General features: G+C 44.4%; 2 protein-coding genes and 1 pseudogene across 2 annotated transcripts; 1 reads left to right on the top strand and 2 right to left on the bottom strand.

The window, feature by feature from the left end:
* Positions 1-8,757: 8,757 nt before the first annotated feature.
* On the top strand, positions 8,758-9,680 carry LOC116624792 (annotated as a pseudogene).
* A 5,142-nt stretch (positions 9,681-14,822) lies between these two features.
* Positions 14,823-18,811, bottom strand: LOC116624755 (cathepsin L1-like). The gene is made up of 5 exons (XM_032392908.1): positions 18,770-18,811; positions 16,805-17,029; positions 16,175-16,337; positions 15,401-15,518; positions 14,823-14,922 (listed from the first exon to the last, which is right to left on the bottom strand). The coding sequence occupies exons 1-5, from the start codon at positions 18,809-18,811 to the stop codon at positions 14,823-14,825; spliced, it is 648 nt and encodes a 215-aa protein (XP_032248799.1).
* Positions 18,812-19,794: 983 nt separating this feature from the next.
* Positions 19,795-23,486, bottom strand: LOC116624771 (cathepsin L1-like). Its single transcript, XM_032392938.1, has 8 exons — positions 23,426-23,486; positions 22,882-23,017; positions 22,466-22,588; positions 22,218-22,364; positions 21,816-22,040; positions 21,187-21,349; positions 20,394-20,511; positions 19,795-19,918 (listed from the first exon to the last, which is right to left on the bottom strand). Exons 2-8 carry the CDS (start codon positions 23,005-23,007, stop codon positions 19,819-19,821), a joined length of 1,002 nt encoding a protein of 333 aa, XP_032248829.1. The 5' UTR covers positions 23,008-23,017; positions 23,426-23,486; the 3' UTR covers positions 19,795-19,818.
* Positions 23,487-25,639: the final 2,153 nt, after the last annotated feature.

Raw genomic sequence — 25,639 nt, 5'->3', positions numbered from 1 at the left:
TTCCTGGGCCCCCATCTGCCTTGTCCCTGGAAGTCTGGGAGCCGTGGTCACATGATGGTCACACTGTCCTGGGTGTCAGCCTCACTTGCGGGACGAATAAAGCTTCTGGGGACAGGAGCTTCATTTCCAGCCAAAGAGCCCTCTTGTGCCTGAGAAGCTCTTTGGTTAGGGAAGCTCCAGAAAACAGTCTCTGGTGGAGTCTACCATTAGCTGGTGGGGCCTGTCCTTCCGGCTCACCTTCCCACCTCTCCAGGGCGGGTGGGACCGGTCCGTGAGGTCCTAAAAGAAGTACGCTTGAAATCTTGTATGTAGTATTTTGTAATGTTTAGAATTATTCTTTTAGTTTCAATGTCCTTTTATGTATTTGCCTTTGCTTCCCTGTGAGGCTTTCTGCCACGTGTGTACAAGGCTCCTCCCTCCGTCTGACCTTGGCTGCAACGTCTCCCTCTCGGAGAAGCCTGCCCTTGCCTAGAATTAGAATAAACACAACCCCTCCTGGTCCTCCTCTCCCCTTCCCTGCTTTGTTTCCCCATAGCGTTGCCTCCAGCTGACGTACGCACCACTGAATCCACCCCGAGATCAGGGACTTTTTGTTCACCTCTCTCCTCAGCACCCAGACAGGACCTGGCCCAGAGGAGACAACAAAATCTGCTGCCCGCCTGAAATAATAGATGACGTACACAACTTACATGTGAGTACCTTCTCGTAGTGTTAAGAGTCAAGCAGCGGAGATAAAGTAGAGTCCCCTTTTGGTTCTCGATTCCTCCAATCAACATTCCCCTGCCTGAGGGGAGAAACCACGGCCATGAACGCAGGCCAATTGGTAGTCTTGTTCCTTTGCCTTTACCTAAGAACACATGTCGTTTGTTTTGTGCTTTTTTTCCCTTCAGTTCACAAAAGTTGCACCACATCATCCATTTGTAAAATGCCTGTTTCACCCAACAGTATAGCTTGGTCAGCTTTCCCTGTGTGTACTTCAGACTGTGATGGTTGACTTCATGTGTCAGCTTAGGGCGGCTACGGTGCCCAGCTCTTTGGGCAAACATCATTCTGGAGCTTGCTGTGAAGTCCCTGTGTAGAAGTGATTAAAACTGATAACCGGTTGACTTCAGATAAAGAAGATTTCTCTCGATAAAAGGGTGGGCATGTGGGAGGGGGGTGGGAAATTCTCCTCCACCCTCTTAGGATCTCTGGCCTGGCCCAAGAATTAAACTGACATAAGGTAGATTCACAGGAAAAAAGCACGCAAGTTTTATTGAGTTTTTATATGCGCCCGGGAGCCTTCATGAGAGAAGGAAGACCCAAAGAAGTGACCAGAGCTGGAAGCTCCTATACCTTCTAGACAGAGAAATGATAAATTTATAGAGAAATGACAAGACAAAGGGCAGTAAGTTGTGGGGAAGGACGAGGAGATACCTATGGGGGCAGGAGGTGGAAGGAGTGGAAGATCAGGGTTATTTGGGAAGTGTGTTTGCACAGATGCGGTTGGGTGTGGACTCCTGGCCTCTGGTGATCAGGATGTTCTCTTGCTGGTTCCTTTCTCAGGGGAGAACCCCTTTCTCGGGGGAAATGTTATGACCTGCTTTCGGAAAGGGGATGTCAGAGAGCCCTTTCTACCTCTGCTGCTTCTCAAAATAACCAGTACGCCAACGTGGCATATTCTGGGGGAGCGTGTCCTGAACCCCTCCAGCCTCACCGATCAATTAAATGTCTTAGGAGCAAACCTGGGGTTTCTAAGGAAGAAGGCATTCAGCCTCAAAATCGTGACATCGTTGTGTGTGTCTGTGTCTCAGCTTGTGTGTCTGTGTGTGTGGATCCTAGTGGCTGGTTCTCCGGAGAACTCACACTGATACACAGACTCACTTAATAGACCCATCCACCATCTCCCACTTTCCTCCATATTGTTGTCTTGTTTTTTTCTTTTCCTTCTGGAGAAAAAAGGAGGTGATTAGATTACATGACATGAAAGTGAATCCAGAGAGTAAAGAATGTGTTGTCACCAGGTTAGGAGGAAGCAAAAGGCCTTAACATGGAGCCAGTATATTTATTTCCTTCCACATTTTTCTACTATGATGTGAAGAATGCCTTTGTGTAAAACTAGGGAAGGTATTTATTTCCTTATTCAAAGAAGACCGGAGTAGGTTTGCCGGAAGTAGGAGGAGACTTTTTTTTCTTTTTCCAGATACTCACTTTGAGAACCCAGTAGAGTTCCTGATGGCAAAACTCAGAAAACTGTGGAGACCCCTCTATGACTAGGACCCCATAAAGTTTTAAATTAGGGCCCCTCCCCCTTCCACCACCATGCAAGATGTCTCTTGCATCCGTGGTAAATATTTATTCTAAGCCTGGGAAGTTGTCTCGTTGCCTCGGAGTCCTTTCATAAAGAGGCTTAGTGGATTGAGTCACTATTAGAATAAATATACTAACGATGATCCCACTCATTAGTAGCAGATGGCAGATCTTTCAAATTTGAGAAACATCTATATTTAGAACATTTCTCAGAGATCTCTCCTTCCTAGCAGCTGCCTTATCGCTATTTATGGGAGGATCAAAATGAAAGGAAAACATGAACAAGTCTAAGAACTAGCCTCAGGGACTCTCTTAACAAAAGAAAAATAATCAGACTTAGAACGAGAATTAAAAACCACATCTGACATACATCCCCCTTCTTATATTCCCCTTCATCCCCAACTCTCTGTCCCTGACCCTCCAGAAGGCTGTTTGGATCTCTGGGCCCCTGGTCTGAAATCTTTCCCGTCAAAACCCAGCCCCAGCTCCTCAGCCAGTCTCCTTCAATCCTAAAATTCCAACTTTCCCAGAAAAACCCTGAAACGGCCAGCTGCTTATTTTAACTATTCTTTCTTTACAAGATTGATAGAGAGTACCTCAGCCTGATCTCCTGGCCGGGGAGATACAGTTTACTCACGTAAATGCTGAATGTCAAGAAGTAAATCTAGCAGGAGCCCCCAAGAAGGGCAATGAAGCTCGTTTTGCGGGGCCTGATAATTCCTCATCTTCTCAGGGCTTTGTCATCAAGCTCCACCATTCTCAGGCATTCCTATGCACTGTCCTTGATGAGTGTTGCCTGGACCCCCATCGCAAGGAATTCATATCTCCTGGATAGCAACAGACCTCTTAAATTATAAAGTCCCTTTATTTCTGCTCTCAGAGGATCCTATCCAATTTAGAGAAGAATTTTAAAATTTAGTAGCTTTTTACAACCCAACTCACAGAGACCTTCACTGAGGGGAAACTTTCCAGCCCATGAGTATATGGTGGTTACTGGGCAGGCCCAACGGCCCCCCTCACAGGGGAAACAGAGGGCTGGAGCCTCTGTCTGGCCCTCGGGGGAATCACCAGGACATGGCTCAAGTGTTCAAGGGTTAATAGGAACAATGGAGGAAGCCTGTTCTTCCCAAGTGAGTTGGTCTAAGTTTGAAATACAGAGGAATGCATTTGTGAAGCATTTTATACAAACTTTTAAAGGTACACTGTTTTCAAGCTGGGAGCCCCAGAACATAGAAATCTTCTAATTTCTGCTTCAGTGGGAAATTTTCTCCCCGATATTAAAAAAACAAATCCACAGTAGTGTGGTCGGTTGGACAGGATAACCTCTGAGTAGTAACAAGAGAGGCAGCCACCTGGTTCTTTGAAAATAGCTTGCAAGAAAGACAACGAAAAAAAAGGAACGAAAAGCAACAACTCTTGCTTTACAACCTGAATCTTTGGAAAGGCAAAAGCATGCCTGAGGATGACTTAAAGCTCCCTCAGAGGTCTCCCTGTTATTGCAAAAAAACCAGGTCATGGGAAGAGAAATGATCCTGCACTTAAGAAAAAGGGAAGTCTAAGAAACAATGCCCCTCAGTCCCATAACTCTGAAAAAATTCATCTTTCTCCTGAGGGACAGTTGCCCCTTCAATGACAGGGTCAGCCAGGACTCTGTCACACTGGGAGCCTACCATGAAACTTCAAACAGAGGCTCAGGAACTGGGTTTCTTGATGGACGTTGGTGCAACTTCCTTTCCCGTCTGCTCAGAGAAGTTACCTCTCCCTGTCGCCCCTGATTCTCTGCAGCCTGTGGAGTCTCAGGGACCCATCTTACTGCCCGAGTCCCCGCCCAGCCCAGTATCTTCAGGCCCTCTTCACACTCACCAGGCCTGGCTACTGTCCAGCCAACCCTGTTGGTAAAGATTTGTTATCTACTGTTAATACCACTATAAATTGCAATAAAAAGGCATTTTTGTTTCCTTACCTTCAGGCCAAGCCCCAAGTTTCCTGCTTTCTTTACTGGAAGCTCATCCTGATATAAATTCCTCTGAAGAGGATGGATCTTTGAGAGATGCCCCCGTCAGTCTTTGGGCTACACACGTGAATGAAGTTGGGTTGTTAGGAAGTGGGGGCCTGTGTGCATTTCTTGGGAGAGGAGTCCACCCTCTCCCTCAGTGGCTCAACACCCTCTCTCCAGAGACTCAGAGCAAGGGATTAACCCTGTAATAGAGTCTCTCTTGAAACACGACATCCTTGTCTTTACCACCCCACCTTGTGACACCTCAATCTTGCCCACAAAGAAAGAAGGCAAATTTGACTCAGAGGGAAACCAAATCCATCAATGTATAGGACCTAAGGACCCTAATCTCTTTCATAATTCCTCTGCGCCCTGTGGTTCCCAGTCCAGCTGATATTCTTCATCATTCCTGCTGATGCAACCTGGTTTACAGAAATGACCTCTGTGCAGCTTTCTTTTCAATCCCACTGCACCCCGACCCCTGGTTTCTTGTGCATTCACATTTAAAGAGAAACAATTACTGAAATCTATAAAGAATTTATCAAACTCAACATCCAAAAACAATAATCCAGTTAAGAAATGGGCAGAAGACATGAATAGACATTTTTCCAAAGAAGACATCCAGATGGCTAACAGACACACGAGAAGATGCTCAGCATCAGTCATCATCAGGGAAATACAAATCAAAACGATGATGAGATACCACCTCATACCTGTCAGAATGGCTAAAATTAACAACACAGGAAACAACAGGTGTTGGTGAGGATGCAGAGAAAGGGGAACCCTCATGCACTGTTGGTGGGAATGCAAACTGGTGCAGCCACTCTGGAAAACAGTATGGAGGTTCCTCAAAAAGTTAAAAATAGAACTACCCTATGACTCAGCAATTGCTCTACTAGGTATTTATCCAAAGGATATTAAGGTACAGATTCGAAGAGTACATGCACCCTGCTGTTTATAGCAGCACTGTCAATAATAGCCAAATTATGGAGAGAACCCAAATGTCCATTGACTGATGAGTGGATAAAGAAGAGGTGGTATATATACACAATGGAATATTACTCAGCCATCAAAAAGAATGAAATCTTGCCATTTGCAATGATGTGGATGGAACTAGAGGGTATTATGCTAAATGAAATAGGTCAGTCAGAGGAAGACAAGTACCATATGATTTCACACATATGTGGAATTTAAGAAAGAAAACAGATGAACATACAGGAAGTGGGGGGAGGAGAGAGGGAAACAAGCCATAAGAGATTCTTAACGATAGAGAACAAGTTGAGGGTTGATGGAGGGAGGTGGGTGAGGGTTGGGCTAGATGGGTGATGGAGATTAAGGAGGACACTTGTGATCATGAGCACTAGGTGTTGTATGTAAGTGATGAATCATTGACTTCTGCTTCAGAAACTAATATTGCACTGTATGTTAACTTACTAAAATTTAAATTAAAAAATAAAATAAAATAAAGGGAGACAATTAACCTGGATTTGCATACCCCAAGGGATATTGTGAGTCTTCCTCAATATTTGAGCAAGTCCTTGGGCACCTGGGTGGCTCAGTTGGTTAAGCGACTGCCTTCGGCTCAGGTCATGATCCTGGAGTCCCTGGATCGAGTCCCGCATCGGGCTCCCTGCTCGGCGGGGAGTCTGCTTCTCCCTCTGACCCTCCCCCCTCTCATGTGCTTTCTCTCTCATTCTCTCTCTCTCAAATAAAGAAATTAAAAAAAAAAAATCTTTAAAAAAAAAAAATATTTGAGCAAGTCCTTAAAGCCCACCTAGATGCTATAACCTTTACCCAAGGCTCCCCCTGGTACAATGTATAATGAACTTTTAGTCTGTAATTAAACCAAGCAGGGAGCTGTTGTGCACTCCTTCATTCTCTAAAGGCACTAGCTGAATGAGGCCATAAAGCCAATACATCCAAACTTCAAAGAGTGAAAACAACTGTTATCTGTTTAGGATGATGTTACCCATTTAGGAGATGTCTCAGGGCTTTCAAAATCTCACTCCAAATCTTGTGTCAATTTTGTCCATCCCTCTCCCCAAAATGAAAACACAGTTATGTAAATTTTTAGGGGAACCTGGCTCCTGCCTCTAAAGAGTTCCTAATTTTGCAATTTTTGATCAACCTTTGTATGCTCTTCAATCAGGTATCAATTCAGAGCCTCTTTCCTGGATTCCAGATGCATTCACCTCCTTTGAAGCTTTAAAACTGGCTCTGTCCACACCCCCAGCTCTTAGCTTACCTAATTTTGACAAGCCGTTTTGTTTATGCTGTCATGAAAGTACTGGTATTGCTGCCTGCATTCTGGGACAACCCTGTGCCTCTCAGATACAGCAGTAGCATATTTCTCGTGCCCATCAGACCCTCCGACTTCTGGTATGCCCCCATGCTTATTTGTGGTGGCCACAGCTGCCGCCTTGATTGACAAAGCCAGCACTCTGACATTAAGCTCCCCTAGTCCCCTGTGTGTCCCCACGCTGTGCCTGCTCTCTTACACGTTCATAAAACACAGCACCTCTCTACATGGCGACAGACCCCTTACAAACAAGCTCTTTTTTTTTTTTAAGATTTTATTTATTTATTTGACAGAGAGAGACACAGCGAGAGAGGGAACACAAGCAGGGGGTGTGGGAGAGGGAGAAGCAGGCTTCCCGTGGAGCAGGGAGACCAATGCAGGGCTCGAACCCAGGACCCCAGGATCATGACCTGAGCTGAAAGCAGACGCTTAATGACTGAGCCACCCAGGTGTCCCACAAACAAGCTCTTTTAACTAACCCTCCATCATATTACTTCCATTGCTAATGGAATTATAATTGCTAACCTATTACAGCTATTCACCCCCCTTCTAAAATCGTCATTCTTCACTGCTCAGCCCATACTAAGAAATCTGATGTTATATCTTTAGAAAATGATATGGCTGACAGACCTGCTAAGAATGCACCCCAAATAGACCTCCTGATCCTTTCTCCACTCAGTTGCTAACTCTACCTTTATCCCCGATTGACAGTATTAATTACCCGGCAAATGCCCCATAGCCTACCAGGGACAGTTGGATACAAAAGGGTGTTAAACAACTATCAGATGGATTATATAGTGGGTCAAATGGACTTCCTAGAGCACCCTTTTTTTTTTAACCATTTGGCCTGTACTTATCTCCCTACAAATTGGACACATCTGTAAAGATAATTAAGGAACTAAAAGACAATTGATTTTGCCGTAGCATCTACAACATTCCTGACCAAATTATTTCCCAGGGCACTACTTGTAAATGTCAGCAAATTCCTAGAAGTAATTAGCATACCCCAAGAAGTCCTCCTAGGCCCACACTACCTTCAGGCACTTCAGATGGATTTTATAGATTTGCCCCTAGCCTTGGGCTATTCTCACTGTTTGGTCATTGTCTGTATGCTTAGTGGATGGGCTGATGCTCTCTGACTAGATGTGCTCATGCCACAACAGTAGTAAAGAAATTAATACCTGAGACCATTCCTCGTTTTGCCATTCCTTTATGGATTGAGTCAGAAAAAAGGAACTCATTTGATAGCAGAGATAAACCACTTGCTTGCAAAAACTCTCGGGTACACGTTAAAACTTCATACCCTATATCATCCTCAATCATCCAGGCAAATGGAATGTAAAAATCTAGACATAAGGACTGTAGGGAAATACCAAGAAATTAAGCATGAATGGCCAACGACATTGCCTCTGACCCTTATTAAGACCCAGAATACTCCAAGTAGGAGACATGGATCGACCCCTTTTGAAATAGTGTTTGGTCGTCAAAGCCTACTGGCATCTCTAAACCTTCCATTCATGGAGTAAGTGAAAAATGTGATGCTATGACTAACTCTAGACAAGGACTACCTCGTCTACCTGAAGCACATCACCAACAGGTAAAAGAGGCATGGCCTCTACCAACTGATGAGGCTTGCCCCATGTTTCAACCAGAAGACCAAGTAGACATCAAGGTCTTTGGAAAAAAGCATATGCTGTCACCTCCCTGGGAAGGACCTTATGAGGTGTTGCCATCAGAACAAAAGAGAAACCTGCCTGGATTCTTACAAGCCATGCCAAAATAGATTTTATTTAAGATTTTATTAAAGAATGAGTTTTAATACCAAAAGTATACTGATGCAAAATTAGAACTTAGGTTTTTTCTCTTTTTACAGACAAAAAATTTTCTTAGATTGTTGGTTTGCTTATTACAAAAAATTAAAAACAAAGTTTTTCCTTACATTTAATGTAAAGGCCAATGGCCTAGATATACAAACTTTTAATGCTTTGTCTTCATCAGATTATTCAAGAAAACTGAGTCTTAATATTAAAAGAGCTGAATTTTGTTCACAACTGTGTAACCTTCTGCATTTGCCTTTAAAATATTTTATTGTTGGCCCTCCTCTCTCCAGGCGTCCCTGTGAGAGGAACATCATCTTTCAACCCTGCAAGCCCATCCCTGATGCTCCGCCATGATGCCCAAGGGAGACAGCACGACCTGGAAGTTCAACTACTTCCTTAAGATCATCCAACTTTTGGATGATTATCCAAATGCTCCTCTGTGGAGCCAACAACGTGGGTTCCAAGAAGACACAGCAGATCTGCATGTCCCTCCACGGGAAGGTTGTGGTGCCGAGGGCAAGAACACCATGATGTTCAAGGCCATCTGAGGGCATCCAGAGAGAACAACCCAGCTCTTGAGAAACTAGTGCCTCATATCTGGGTGAATCTGGGCTTCGTGTTCACCAAGGAGGACCTCACTGAGATCAGGGACATGCTCTTGACCAATAAGGTGCCAGCTGCCACTGATTCCGGTGCCATAGTCCCAGTAAAGTCGTGATGCCAGCCCACCACACTTGTCTGGGGGCCTGAGAAGGCCTTCTACTTCCAGACTTTAGACATCACCACTAGAATCTCCAGGGGCACCACTGAAATCCTGAGTGAGGTGCAGCTGATTAAAACCTGAGACAGAGTGGGAGCCAGCGAAGCCACACAGCTGAATAAGCTGAACATCTCCCCCTTGTCCTTCGGGCTGGTCGTCCAGCAGGTGTTGCACTACAGCGGCTTTACAACCCTGAAGGGCTTGACATCACAGAGGCAAATGCATTCGCGCTTCCCGGAGGGCATCTGCAGTGTTGCCCGAGGATGTCTTGCAGATAGGTTACCTGACTGTTGCATCAGTGCCCCATTCTACCATCAACAGATACAAAGAGGTCCTGGCGTTGTCTGTGGAGACTGATCACACCTGCCACTTGCTAAAAAGGTCAAGGCCTTCTTGGCTGATCCACCTGCATTCGTGGCTACCGCTCCCATGGCTGCCATGGCCACAGCCAAGGTGGAAGCAAAGGAAGATTCAGAAGAGTGGGACGAGGATATGGGATTTGGTCTCTTTGACTAATCACCAAAAAAGCAACCAATCCAGCTCACTTTATTTGTGAAACAGGGGAATAAAACTTTACTTTTCTTAAAAAAAACAAAACAACTTTTTATTTTCACTTCAGTTGAATAGATAAATATCGTTGCTTAATGATCTACGATCATATTTAATCAAACGTTCAAATATTTTGATTTTTTTTAACACAAACTTTCCAAAATCTAATTCTAAAATGAAGTATTTGACCACAATGTAACTAAAATATTCCAGAGGATCTGTGCAACATTTGGTCGCTTTATAAAAAAAGGAAGATATTACACTAATAAGGCTTATTTGGTATGTTAAATTACATAGGAAGCAGTGTCAAATAAGTGATATTAAGCACTCTTAGATTATATTTATATAGAAATATGTTATTAAAATGAGTGTTCTAGAAATTGTATGAAACTCTTAGAAATCTGATATGTCCTGATATATTACTACCTTGAACTGTTGTGTGTCATAGAAATAACCAATTTCCTTGTAAATTACATTGTAGTGATCTCTCATCAGGTCTTTAAGCATGGCCGTTTTTAAGTCTTTTATAATTTACAGGCAGTTATCGGTTTACTCAGATGCTTTTACAAAGCTTTCTGCAAATGTGCTTCATCTACAGTGAGACTGATGGAAAGAACTCTTGAATATAGGTTTCTGATAAACTTAAGACCATAAAACTGAACTGGGTAAGAATTTCTGGAGCTACTGGGAGATTTGGATTCAAGCAAAACAAGAATTAATCATTTGGAACTCAATGAATGGAGGATGATTATAATTTTTATAAAATTTTTGTTTGAGACACTGTTGATTTATTAAATGCTTTTTTCCAGTATTAAAGAAGCTATTTTCTTTTAAGCTATAACTTACAGCAATTGGATAAAATATACCTTTGTGAAAAAACTGGAACATTTATCTTTTCCTCCCTACCTGGTCTGTCCAGAATTTTAAAACTTTCAGGGAGTATACTTATATTTTCATGACGATATGTTTATTTGCATAAATTTAATAAGAATCTGCTCTCCTTGTAACAGGACACAATTGGAAACACTGGTTATATTACCAAGGCTTTGACTGAAATGTCATATTCGAGAGGGGACATGCACAGACTCAGATAGGACTAGACTGCTCTAAGGAACTCAGGCAGACTTTATGGAGCCAATAAAGCCCCTTGGAAAAACAGCCCAAAACTTATATATGAGTCTATAAGCAAGGCAGGCAGCTTTTATACACTGTAGACAAAGAGACAGAAATTCATGATGAATTAACAGGATAAAGAAAACAGATGTTTGGGAGCTTTAATTAGTAAGGAATCTTAGGAAACTTTTCTCTTAAGCTATGACTTACAGCAATTTGATAATCAGGCCAAGTTAAAAAAACAAAAACAGCAACAACTCGATTTTGCAAATAAATTAGTCTTAATTTGGCTGTCCTTGGTAAAAATGGGGGTGATTATAGAGAGAAAAATTATGTTTCAATAACACACCCTTGTGGATATTAGATTCTAACAGAGTTCACTATAAACGGGACTAGATCCTAATTTCTTCTAGTTTCCTCCAAAGCCTGGCTACAATTCTCCAAACTGATGTTTTCCACTTTTTCCCACCCTTTTGACTTGGAATCATTGGATCACTAAATGTACCCTTTTTCCTGAAGCCCTGCAAATTGCATATGAACAACTTGATGGACACTTCAGAGAAATCACCACAACAGCTCATGTATAGACAGTCTTCGTGCCTGTTTCTCTCTGGGCCACTCAAAAAATCACCAGGGAGGGGCGCCTGGGTGGCTCAGATGGTTAAGCTCAGGTCATGATCTCCAGGTCCTGGGATCGAGTCCCATGTCCATCTCCCAGCTCAGTGGGGAGTCAGCTTCTCCGTCTCCCTCTGCTTCTGTCTCTCCCCCTGCTTGTGCTCTCTCTGTCTCTCAAATAAATAAATAAATAAATAAATAAATCTTAAAAAGAAAATCACCAGGGACACTCAAATTACAAGCCAAGAAAATCTGTCAGACTGCCATTACCTACTCTTCCTCTGTCTAAAGATGCTTTAAGAGCAACATCTAGAAATTCTCTCGACTGGCTACCCTCAGAACTCAGAAACTGGTTTATAATTTGACCCAATCATTAACCACTATTTTGCTTTTATTGCCATAGGATTGACTCTTTTTTTTTTTTAAGATTTATTCATTTATTTTAGAGAGAGAGACAGAGACAGCAAACGGGGGGAGGGGCAGAGGGAGAGAGAGCATCTCAAGCAGACTCCCTGCTGAGCAGGGAGCCTGACATGGGGCTCCATTCTAGGACCCTGAGATCATGACCTGAGCCAAAACTGAGTAGGCTGCTCGACTGACTGAGCCACCCAGGCGCCCCTGAATTGCCTCTTATTACCTATCATTTGAAGCAGAGGCCTAACTGAGAACACACCTGATTCACCTCCTCCTGAAGTGAATTTGACTGAACTGACCCACTGTCAGAACTAAGAGACTGGTTCAAGGAGATGAAACAATCTATCAGCTCAACTTTGAATGTGTGAAACTCCCAGGAAAATTTCAGAGGAAGAAACTATACTGATCAAAGTCAGGCCACCCAAAATTGTGGACCAAAAATCTGGGCTTATGTGGCTGGGTGACTAAACTAAACTTCCCAGCCGCCAGAGCCAAACCACAAGCCTCTTACATCAGCTATTTTGCAACTTGTTCTGCTCTCACAGACTGACAGGATCACAAGAAAAATGGAGATGTAAGGACATTAACACTAGCAATGGCAAAGGTCATGGAACACTCCAGACTTTGAAAATCACAGGTTCCAACCTAACCTTGTCTATAAACCACACTGGTCTTTTTATTTCATGTGGCAGCAAAAGCATAGAAAGGGGTCCCACCGGATTGGTCACGACCATATGGACTTGGATACCTGACTCCTCTGGGACCAAGCACTCCACCCTAAATGCCCGCCAAATTACACTTGTTCATAAAATTGTGCCACACAAACATGCCTGTTGAAAAATCATAGAAAATTTGCTGATATGTCAGAATTCCAAGTTCTTTTCAGCATTAAGGATCTTATTCCCAAGTTTCAGAGATTGTGAATTAGAAAAGGCAATCCTAAAACTCTCTCTGGTAGTGGAACAAGGTTCAGTACCACTATGCTATCTTTGAGAATACTCCAGTCAGGAGGTAACAGCCTCTGCGGGAATCCGAATCCCCAAATCATCACGTCCTAGGGACAGGGTCTTCCCAGCAGGGGCGCTTGCCCAATCATCAGTGAAAAATGTTGCTTTTAGGTAAACCCGTGAGACACACAATATCTAACTTAAATCTGTTTTTTAAAAAAAGGACTAATATTTTCCAACAGATAAATGAAACACAGACATTTGATTGGGCTGGTCTATTTTGAGGGTTGTGGGACTGGTTCCATGAGGTGTGGGGAAATATGTTCTTTTCTGTTTATTCATCCTCATGCCTTTTTTTTTTCCCCCAAATGTTTTGAGTATAGATGACACCCAATGTTACGTTAGTTTCAGGTGCACAACACAGTAATCTGCCAACCCTACACAGTAAGCTATGCTCACCACAGGGGTAGCTCTTGTCTGTCAGTCTCACGGTACAAGTACAACAGGCTTACAGCACCATCGGCGATATTCCCTATGCTGTGTGCTTTATTCCTGTGACTTATTCTCCATAACTGGAAGCCTGTACCCCTTTTATTCACCCTTATTCTAATCTATGCTCTCTTCACTGTTTGCAGATTTCTTACCACTCATTTACTAACGGGATTTCTCTCTCCACAGTCGCCAGCTCAGCTAGTAGTCTATAAAACTTCCAGGAGAGTTTTAGATAAACTCTAAAACTGTGGGGTCCAGAGAGGACACCCCAAAATATGCCACAATGGTACATTGATTATCTAGAATCGAAGCTACTTGGGAAAGAGCTGGTGCGAGGACACCCAGACTGTCCTCTGTCCCCCGAAAGCAGGAAACAAGTCTCCCATATGAGAGGTACCCTCCCTGTACTACGAAGTAAAAACACATCCTTAGCTACACAGATGGGACTTCAAAGCTCAGAAAGCCGTAGAAACAAACCTTGTGGCTTTTTTACTAATCTACAACCTCAGCCCAAATTCCACTTAGAATTCCTGCGATTTAAAGCTCTCACACATCTGTTTTCTCTATCCTGTCAATTTCTCATGCATTATTGTCTTTGTTTAAAATTTATAACATCTGCCAAAACAAACAAAACAACTCTGCCTGCCTTGGTCATTTCTTTGGCCCTCTGTGCCTGCATAATGAAACTTCATGGGTTTTTTTTCTTCCATTAATCTGTCTCATGTCAATTAAATTCTCAAACCAGTTGGAAGAATTTTAGAGGAAATAAGATGATTTCTTCCTCCCTACAAACCATTACATTTTTAACTATAAAGAAGTTTGTGTATTAAAAACAGAAAGAGGGGTGCCTGGGTAGCTCAGTGGGTTAAGCATCTGACTTCAGCTCAGGTCATGATCTCAGGGCCCTGGGATGGAGCCCTGCATCAGGCTCCCTGCTCAGTGGGAGAGTCTGCTTCTCCCTCTGCCCCTCCCCCCACTAATGCTCTCTCTCTCTCTCTCAAATAAATAAAATCTTAAGAAAACAGAAAGAATCACACCTCAGCATATGCAAGTAAATATTATTTATTATTTATTTTAAAAAATATTTTATTTATTTATTTGAGAGAGAAAGAAAGATTGGTGGGGAGGGGCAGAGGGAGAGAGAGAGAGAGAAGCAAACTCCCTGCAGAGCAGGAAGCCCGACACGGGGCTTGATCCCAAGACCCAGAGATCATGACCTGAGCTGAAAGCAGATGTTTAACTGACTGAGCCACCCAGGCGCCCCATATTTTAAAAGGTGAAACTTTCTGCAACCTTTTAAAACATGAAAATTCAAAAGTCATGAAGCAAGTGACTCACACAACACTGACCAGAGCAGGGAGTAAGGAAGTAGTGATGTCTCCAGTGTGAACAGTCACAGAATCAAATCATAAGTGGGATCTTCAGTGATTCAAGTGTTTCAGCCACACAATAAGGTGTGGCAGGTTTAAAATCAAATTCATTTTCTGGACATTCTGTCCCCAGTCAAGGCCTTCTTTGCATGCTCAGCTCACACGACAGGAAAGCGGGCCATGGTGGCGATTCCACACTGGTCGTCCCGGTCCTTGGCCAACAGCATGTAGCCCTGCGTGCCCCGGTCCCTGCCCCAGCTGGAAGAAGACGGTGTTTGCCAATTACTACAAACAATCCAACACATTTCTCTTCATGAACAATCACACCTGATACTGAGCAATGCACCAGAGGCCAGCACAGATTCCGGAAGAATCCGGAGAGGCCGTTCCTGTTCATGTGTGCGTTCTAACCCAGCACACAATACTTCTATCCCAGACCTTTCACAAAACTGCAACGTGAGCAGGAAAAGGAAACTCTTGGGGCCAGATGTGGTTCGGAAATTTTTTTAAAAAGTCCAATTTAGAAATGCAACGGTACCAAAACTATCGCAGGACCCTAGCAAGCTTGAGATAGTATCTTACTGTGGTCACCACATGAATATGTCTGTGTTCCAACTAAGTGGGGTAAACACTGCTGGGATTTCAGAAGTGTGCTCAAGGGTTGGGCGACTTGTCTCCAAACACTGATTCCAAATCCTTTTCGATTTCCAAGATAAGTATTCTTGGCTTTTTATACCTATTCTTGACAAGCCAATATTTTTGGTTCTCGGGTTCTTCTCCTTGAGAGCCATAGCCAACCACCAGAGTACCGTGATCCAGGTCTTCACTGCTGCAGTTTGGATCATAATAAATGCCTGGAAAGTAAAATCCAATGTTGGGGTGAGGGTTCCCATGTGACATGGGATAGTAACCCAGCCTACCAACCACGGTAAGGGAGAAGTATCAAAATTTAATCGTGATATAAATCCAGATGAGATTTAAAAGTCAGGTGGTTTTGTTTAGCTAGACTAGCGGTTTAGGCCCTCATCTAATGCTAGCAGAAATACAAATTGTCACAATCTCTTTTGTAAACAGTAGTCAAGAGACATAAAAAACCACCTGCCACAACCTTATGATTCTCCTTAAAGGATGTGAGCCTAGGGAAACAGCAGAGAACACAAAATTACTTGGGCCAAGGGCTTCTTTCCAGTGTTAAGTTCAGTAGTAACATTCTTTAAAATTTTTCAAGGTCTAACAATTGGAAAAAAGTAAAGTGAGCTATACCAATCAAATTATGTAGTCATTTAAATATACTTATAATGTGTTTAAAATCATGGGAATTTGGGTCAAGTCATGGCAAGTGGAAAGAGCGGGCAGAAATATTACGCGTACAGGATGAACAACTACGTTAAATCCACAACCCCCCCCCCAATTCTACGTTGAATTCTGCACACCGAAGTGTCACTCTTGCTGTATGTTAGTGTGGTTTTCCAATTTTCCTACCTGTATCTCTACATAGACAAATGCTTACCTTCTTTATAGACCTGGAAGGGATCCAGGCTTGCGGGGACAGCAGCAGAGACGGGCCCCACAGCTGCCCCTGCCACCAGAAGGGACGCCCCCTGCTGAGGGGTGTTCACGAGGCCAGTGACGTTGGCAGCAGGATACTCGGGCGTGTATTCGCAGGATCCGTCCTTTCAAAGGGAAAGGGGAAGAGACTTGATTGCTACCATCCACCTCCTGGGGAACATGAGTTCAAGACAGCTCACAGGTAAGGGATTTCCAAGCCAATTTGTCGTAACGCATCCCAGGAGCTGAAATGCTGGTGGTTGTTTTGAAACTGAAAAACTACCTTGTGTGTATTCGATGAATTATTCTGGGTCTACGTGTCCTTAAGAATGTTTTCACTCGGGAGAAATCTGTAAGCTATACGGAACGCTGTGCATGTCTCCCTGTAGCATAGAAATAAAAACAGCCCCGTGGTAACCATCTAGGCAGAGGGCTGTGCCCGGCTAATATGGTTTAATGACGGTTCTGACAGTTTACAGCTGTAGAGTCCACCATTTAAAATGCGAATATTAAATATGGTATCCGTTTTCTTCAAAGGCATACAACTCTGAGAGCAGAGCTGAAATGATAACAGGTGAGGAGCTCCACTTACCTGTGCACGGTATGGATCGGATTCCTCTGAGTCCAGGCCTCCGTTGTTCCGAACATGCTGGAAGGCATAATCCATCAGGCCTCCACGGCAGCCCTCGTTGCCTTGAGACCAAGAGCAGCCCGGCAGGTTCTGCTCACTCAGTGACACGAGTTGGCCAGTTTTCTGGAACATCCGTCCTTCGAGGGCACCAGCTGCACTAAGAGCCCAACCAGAAGCGCACTGACCCTGAAACCAAATTATAAAGCTCTCAGGCTAAACTGGAATGAAACTAAAAATGTAGTGAAATCTAATCACCTGCTTTTTTTTCTGCAAAGAAGGGAAACAGGCATGAGAAAGATAGGCCGGAAAGTGGGAGATGGTGGGCGGGTCTCTAAGACGGGGCTGTGCATCAGTGAATTCTCCAGAGACACAGAGCCAATAGGATTCAAGCCCCCTAACACACACACACACACACACACACACCCTATGCCACAGCCTTGAGGCAGAATTCCTTCTTCCTCCGGAAATCCCAGGTTTGTTCCTAAGACATTTAACTGATCGGTGAGGCTGGAGGGGTTCAGGACACGCTCCCCCAGAATATGCCGTGTTGGCAATACCGGTTATTTTCAGCTGAGGGCACATGAGAAGCAGCAGAGGTAGAAAGGGCTCTCTGACATCCTCTTTCCGAAAGCAGGTCATAACATTTCCCCCGAGAAAGGGGTTCTCCCCTGAGAAAGGAACCAGCAAGAGAACATCCTGATCACCAGGGGCCGGGAGTCCACACCCAACCATGTCTGTGCAAACACACTTCCCAAATAACCCTGATCTTCCCTTCCTTCCGCCTCCTGCCCCCACAGGTATCTCCTCGTCCTTCCCCACAACTTACTGCCCTTTGTCTTGTCATTTCTCTACAAATTTATCATTTCTCTGTCTAGAATGTATAAGAGCTTCCAGCTCTGGTCACTTCTTTGGGTCTTCCTTCTCTCATGAAGCCTCCCAGGTGCATATAAAAACTGAATTAAACTTGTGCGCTTTTTTCCTGTGAATTTACCTTATGTCAGTTTAATTCTTAGGCCAGGCCAGAGATCCTAAGAGGGTGGAGGAAAATTTCCCACTCCCCTCCCACATGCCCACCCACATTATTTTTTTTTAATTTTTTATTGTTATGTTAATCACCATACATTACATCATTAGTTTTTGATGTAGTGTTCCATGATTCATTGTTTGTGCATAACACCCAGTGCTCCATGCAGAACGTGCCCTCTTTAATACCCATCACCAGGCTAACCCATCCTCCCACCCCCCTCCCCTCTAGAACCCTCAGTTTGTTTTTCAGAGTCCATCGTCTCTCATGGTTCGTCTCCTCCTCCGATTCCCCCCTTCATTCTTCCCCTCCTGCTATCTTCTTCTTTTTTCTTTTTTCTTAACATATATTGCATTATTTGTTTCAGAGGTACAGATCTGAGATTCAACAGTCTTGCACAATTCACAGCGCTTACCAGAGCACATACCCTCCCCAGTGTCTATCACCCAGTCACCCCATCCCTCCCAGCCCCCTCCACTCCAGCAACCCTCAGTTTGTTTCCTGACATTAAGAATTCCTCATATCAGTGAGGTCATACGATACATGTCTTTCTCTTTTTGACTTACTTCGCTCAGCATAATACCCTCCAGTTCCATCTACGTCGTTGCAAATATGCCCACCCACATTATTGAGAGAAATCTTTATTTAAACGAAGTCCGCTGATTGTAATTGTTAATCACTTCTACACAGGAACTTCACAGCAAGTTCCAGGAAGGTGTTTGACCAAAGAGCTGGGCACTCTGGATGCCCTCACCTGTCTGCTACCTCTCAGGCCCCAGTTCTGTTTTTGAAGCCTGGACTCATGTCTGGGGGCTTACCCTTCATCCTTTTTTGGGCCCAAGACACACCAATCCACTGTGTCTGGTCCTTTCTCATCTGCAAAGTAGCCATGTGGCCCTCACTGGCAGGTGAGGAAGATGCACCCGAAACTGGCTCTGGGACATCTGTCCTGCAGCTCCACTGGGTTGTAGCCATCTGGGGTCAAATGACCATGATCTCTAATGCATATCTCTATTATTGAAATCCTATGTATGCATGTTCACTTTTCGAAAATGTGAAGTCTTTTCCTTGTTAAGATAATGTACCTTTGTCCCTGTAGATCGTTGGTCCTATTTTGCTTCATTCCAGGGTTGGGTCAGACAGAGCCAGAGGGCAGCTGACCTAAGATGCGTATGTTCGTAACTACAAGGACCAGAGGCCATCCAGTCTGCTCCTAATGGACCACTGGCACATTCGGTTATGTCTTTGCAGCCCTGTCAAAAATAAAACCACAGGCCCCACATGGCATCACTTAGGTAAAGGTCCCAAGTCAGTAACCCAAGACCTAATACCTAAGCTAACCGCAGTTTCAACCTCCTCCCAGCTGAAATCTGACCTGTACCCGGTGATAATGGGAATGTCCTGGTCAGCACCAGGCCATGTACTGACAGGCCCTTTCTGTTCTCCTAAGGAAAGCGACCTTGCCTCAAACAACAGATTCTTTGCTAATAATTTCCCTTTCTCCGCTCCGTCTCCCTACCTTTACAAACCTTTCTTTTTCCGTAGGTCTTGGAGTTCTCCTCTACTTGCTAGATAAATGGGAAGCTGCCTGATTCATGAATCCTTTGTTAAACCAATTAGATCTTTGTAATTTACTTGGTTTCTTATTATTTAACGCCTGATTCTATAAGAAGTTAATATATTAAAAATTTCCCCCACTTCTACTTTGAAACGGTTTTATTTTAAAACTTTATAGATCAGTATAAGATATAAAAATTCAAAAGTTCTTGGACAAGTCAATCACACAAAGCTGTTCAAAGCAGCAATTAAAGAAGTCACAGAATCAGATCACAAGTTGGATCTCCAGTGGTTCGAGTGTTTTATCCCACACAATAAAGTATGATCAGTTGTAAGATAAAATTCCTCTTCTGCATATTCTGTCCCCAGTCAAGGTCTTCTTTATACCTTCAGCTCACACAATGGGAAAACTGGCTGAGGTGGCGATTCCACAGTGGTTGTCCCGGTCTTTGGCCATCAGTATGTAGCCCTGCGTGCCCCAGTCCGTGCCCCAGCTAGAAGAAGACAGCATTTGACATTTATCAGAGGAATAAACACATTTATCCCTATGAACAATCACACCTGATACCGAGCAATGCACCAGAGGCCAGGACAGATTCCGGAAGAATCCGGAGAGGCCGTTCCTGTTCATGCTTGAGTTCTAATCCAGCACAGAATTCTACCCTCAGACCTTTCACAGACTACAAATGAGAGACCATAAAATGCTTAGGGTCAGATATGTTTCTGAAATAGGAAAACATTTCCAATTTAGAAATGCAATGGTACCAAAACTATCGCAGGACCCTAGCAAGCTTGAGATAGTATCTTACTGTGGCACCACGTGAATATGTCTGTGTTCCCCCTAAGTGGGGTAAACACTGCTGGGATTTCAGAAGTGTGCTCAAGAGTTGGGGGACCTGCCTCCAAACACTGATTCCAAAAAGGATTCCCTTTTCAACTTTAAAGATAAGTATTCTTGGCTTTTTATACCTGTTCTTGACAATCCAGTATTTTTCGTTCTCGGGTTCTTCTCCTTGAGAGCCATAGCCAACCACCAGAATACCGTGATCCAGGTCTTCACTGCTGCAGTTTGGATCATAATAAATGCCTGGAGAAGAGAAATTCAGTGCTGGGGTGAGGATCTCTGGGAACATGTGATAGTAACCCAGCCTATCAACCACAGTCAGGGAGGCATTTCAAAATTCAGTTAAATGACATAACCCCAGATAAGATTTAAAAATTAGTTTTTATTTTTATTTATTTTTATTTTTTAGCTAGGCTAAGGATTTAGGCCCTCATCTAATACCAGCAGAAAGACAAATTAGTACAATCTCTTCTGTAAACAACTTGTCAAGAAACATAAAAGAGCACTCATTGACACCTTGTGATTTGACTTTGAGCATGTCAACTTACGGAAACAGCACAGGACACAAAATTACTTGAGCCAAGAGGTTCTTTCCAGTTTCAGTAACAGTAGTAAAATTCTTTGGAATGTTTCAAGGTGTAACAGTTAGAAAAAAGTAAAGTAAATAAAGGCATACCAGTTGAATTATGTAGCCATTTAAATATATTTATGATGTACTTAAAATCACGGGGATACCGGTCAAGTCATGGCTGATGGAAACAACAGGCACAAAAATGACATGTGCAGAAAAGACAACTATGTTAAATCTACACCCTCCAAAGTTCTACATTGACTTCTACACACCAGAGTCAATCTTACTGTATGTAATGGTGGTTTTCCCATTTTTCTGCCTAAATTTGTATGTAGACAGATGCTTACCCTTATGATAGAACTGGAAGGTATCCAGGCTTGCATCGATTGCAGCAGAGATGGGCCCCACAGTCGCCACTGCCACCATAAGGGACCCCTCATCCTGACGGATGTCCATGAAGCCAGTGTCATTGGCGACAGACTGTCCAGGCTTGTATTCGCAAGATCCATCCTTTCAAAGGGAAAGGCGAAGAGACTTGAGCACTACCATCCACCTCCTTGGGAACAGGAGTTCAAGACAGTTTGCAGCTAAATGATTCCCAAGTCAAGTTTGTTATGAAGCATCCCAGGAGCTGAAATGCTAGGGGTTGTTTTGAAATCGAAACATTAGCTGGTGTGTATTTCATGAGACACTCTCAGTCTACCTGTCCATAAGAAGTTTTCTCATTCTGGAGAAATCTGTACTGTATATAGAATGGTATATATATGGCCACAAAACATAGAAATAGGAACAGTTATATGGTAACCATCGAGGAGAGAACTGGGCCTGGCTAATATGGTTTAATGATGGTTCTGACAGTTTGCAAGTGTAGAGTCTACAGTTTAAACTGTGAATATTAAATATGGTATCTGTTTTCTTTGAGTGTGTTCAACTCCAAAAAGCAGAGCTGGAAGCACAGGTAAGGAGCACTACTTACCTGTGCACAGTATGGATAGGATTCCTCCGAGTCCAGGCCTCCATTGTCCTTCACATACTGGAAGGCAGAATCCATCAGGCCTCCACGGCAGCCCTCGTTGCCTTGAGACCAAGAGCAGTCCACCAGGTTCTGCTCACTCAGTGACACGAGTTTGCCAGTTTTCCGGAACATCTGTCCTTCAAGGGCACCCGTTGCACTAAAGGCCCAACAAGAACCACACAGACCCTGAAACCAAATTAAAAAACCCAAGACTACAAAACAAATATCAAGATTTGACAGCACCCACAGATCCGAAAACTCTTAAAACATCGTGAGCTGCACACGGTTCTCAGCCGACCACAGCAAGGACATGGATTCCTTTCGCCTTTACTCCTGAGGGTGACCTGCTGAATACTGTCTCACCTGATCCTTCACAGGGGTTACGTAGCCTTTCTCTCTCCAGTCCACAGAGAAGGGGGTCTCAGCAAAGGGAGGTGCTTGGAACACGTTCCCCTCCTTGCGCCTCTGGATTTGAAGACCATTCATCACCTGCCTGAATTCTTCACTGGTCTTCAAGGAAAAGGAAATAGAATGTTGACAAGCAGCAGATTTTTTGGTAAAGTACTGAGGACAGGACGCATGAAACATTCAGCAATCCATGCCACCCTCACCAGGTCACCAAAGGCGTTCATTGCCATCGTGAAGCTGTGTTTCCCTTGGCTGTATTCCTGATTGTGCCGTTCAATCATTTTCATATTCTTCGCCCACACTGCTCTCCTCCATCCTTCTTCATTCTGCAGAAAAACATATAACCCATCATCTTTATTTCTATTTAAAACCAACTCACCTGCACCAAATGGATGTGCTGACAGAGAGGAGGGGAAACCCTGACCAGGGCTGGGCTGACGCTCCGGGAGCTGCTCTCCAGCAACACGCAGCCGGACATACGCCCCCACGGTTGTGCAGTCACGGTGCGCCGCTCACCGCCTTGGTTAGAGCGGCCTCGAGCAGCTACTCTCTGCTGTGAACTCGCACCAGCACAGAACATTCCCTGGGGGTCTCACTGGACAGCTCAGCGGTTACCAACCTCGTCGTACAGCTTCCCGTGCGCCGCCTTCCACCGGGACCAGTGCGCATCTAAGCTCTGGTCGCGTTGTGGGGCAGCTGTGGTTGTTCCCAAGCAAAGGGCAGCCAGGAGGAGAGAAGGATGCATGTTCCAAAACCTAGGAAGGGAAAACACATGAGTTTCTGATTAGACCAAACCACCTAAAAAGCCATGCTCCTTTCTTCCGCGATGTTAGAGCCACTAAGGTGGGGTACAAACAGGGACTTTATCCTCCCGACGGTTTCCGCGGGGCGGTGGAGGAAGGCTGAGGGTGTGGCACGTGCAGGGGGCCCGCTGCCCCGCTCCCCGCCCTGCGACCCCCCTGCCGCTTCCGGGGGACTTGCATCTTGGCACAGGGAGGGGCGGGCCCTGACAGCGAGGCGTCAGGGGAATCAGGCTGCCCTGTCTGGAGGGGTCAAGCGCAGGGACAGCGCCTCCTGGGAGCCCCGAACCCCTGACCCCCAAGGCAGGCGGCCGCGCTGGTTCCGCGACGGCCCCCGGCTCAGGCTCCGCACGAGAAGACCACCTGTGGCCAGTGCAGCTGCGCAGTCTCGATCACAGACGCGTGTCCTGCGGTCCAGAAGGCCTGGCAGTGGGTCGAAGCCGCCTTTTTAGGGTCGGGATCCTGCCCGGTCAGCCCCGCCCCCAACGCCTGTTCAGGCTGCGAGTGGCAGAGCCAGCCTGTGGGCGGGGCCTCTGTGCCGGGGAGCTCCGCGAAGCTGGGGACAGCTGAACAAGCCTGCCTCAGTGGACCCGCGAGAGGCGACCTGGGGACCACGGACAGGACTGAGGAGGGAATCCAGTCCCTCCCTAGGGACCCAGATCAACTAATTAGCAGGAATTTATGTGTTGGCAGGCGGTTCACGAAAAGAAGTTCACAGGGAGACCCAAGGGGGTTTCCAGCGTCACCCTGCATATCCTTTAGTCCCAAAGTCTTTGGTTAAAATCTCCCCGAGGGCTGAGAACAGGATTATCTAACCTAGTGGTGGCTCCTGTTTATTTTTGAGCAAAGGTGGGGCAGGTGGAGGAAGCAGAGCCCACAGGGGAATGTGTTATGACTGTTTCAGGGTGGGATGCCTCTGGGTTATGGAAAAATTCTGGAGACGACTGGAAATCTCCAAACAGGGGATGCGTTGGGCAAGGCTCACGTGCTTTCAAGGAAAGGGACTGATGGGAGGGGTGTCCAGGGAAGGTTTGGCATTTTGTAACGCTCCTGTCCTGACTTCCCCATTCTTCTTCCCTCTCAAGCCTTTCTCAAAAATGACAGGAACGTGTTATTTACAGAGAAGTCTGGCTTAATAAAAGGAAAAAAGGCGGAATGTAGAAACTGCTTTTTCCTCCTGACTCTGCATTATGGATTATTATGTTCCTCAGTATCCAATGTGCTTTTCTTCAGATTTAATTTAAGAAATTTGTCTTATTTACCTTTACTTCAATGATTATTACTTTAATTTACATTTAATGTCAGGATTTAAATGACAGTTTGTGAAAATATCTTAAATGGAGGAAAACATACAAAATATACAAATATAAATTTATATAATTAAAAATTTAAGGAACACAAACAGGAAGGGTTGTCACTAGTTGGGGAATGTGCTAACATTTTTCAGCAGAATTGAAGCTGAGAATATATTTGACTGAGCTGACTCCTAGATCAGGGCGAGCCAACATTACTCGGGGCTTCTGTTTTGGGGAGCAGTTGGGTGGATAAGGGACAGAATGCATCTGTACTTTCAACTTGATTAATAATGACTCTCAACTGTGGGAAGAAGGTCAAATCTTTTCTCCCGTGACATGAGGTCTGAGGGACAGGCCCTGCTGCCCCCTCCTGCCTGGGGCATGTGGATGGGGCCTTCTCCTCACACTGACACAGCCCTGAAGGGCCACTGCTGAGCCTTCCCACTGTCATCAGCCTCCTCCCTCTGACCACCTCATTTACGCTCCCTAGTGCTTCAGCAGTTCTGTCCTGAGTGGGTAATAGAAACATTCAAAAACCTTTCTAGAAAGTCACCAATAATCCATGGATGACATTAAAACAAAGCTAGTCATATTTCTTAAAGAAAGTAATATTTGGGGCAAGAAATTTCCATTTGAAGCTCGAGTTAGTTTTTCCCTCTTGAAAAACATTTTCCCCTTTGAGAAACATGTTTTCTATTTAATTCAGAGTTTTCCAGATTTATAACAACTTGAGCTGATGAATCTAGGCTCAAGAGTATTAAAGAAAGAAAAAAGAAATCTTACAGAAGTTTTGACACAAAATACTTCTGCAATGCAACAAGGCATCCCCACTTTTGTAGAGGCTACAGAGCTGGCTGGACTCCTTGGGCCCAGAGGCAACTGGCCCTAATACTGAAAATACAGAACAATGAAATACAATGCAAATGATCTGTCATTCCAAAATTATGCCTCCGTTCCCTAGGTCTGCAGGGGAGATAGTGTTTATTCATTGAACAAATATTTATTTAGGCCAATCGTATGTCAGGTGAGTGGTGAACATGATGCTTGGCAGGCAAGACACAGGGTACACAGAGAAATATTTACTAAGTCGGGCCACTGATTTTAAGACAACATAGTTTTCGGGTCAAATTTTGATTCTGCCTCTCAACAGTCATGTAACTTTGGCAAGACACTTCACCTTGTAGGGTCTATATTCTCACCTGTCAAAGGGGATTAAAAATGCCCATTTCTAAGGGGTATTGTAAGGATTATAGAGGATAAATTATATAGTGGTTAGTATACA

This window comes from Phoca vitulina, unplaced genomic scaffold (genome assembly GCF_004348235.1).
Source record: "Phoca vitulina isolate PV1807 unplaced genomic scaffold, GSC_HSeal_1.0 scaffold70, whole genome shotgun sequence".
Lineage (NCBI taxonomy): Eukaryota > Metazoa > Chordata > Mammalia > Carnivora > Phocidae > Phoca > Phoca vitulina.
The sequence above is the reverse complement of the archived record's forward strand: the minus strand, read 5'-3'. Positions and strand labels throughout refer to the sequence as shown.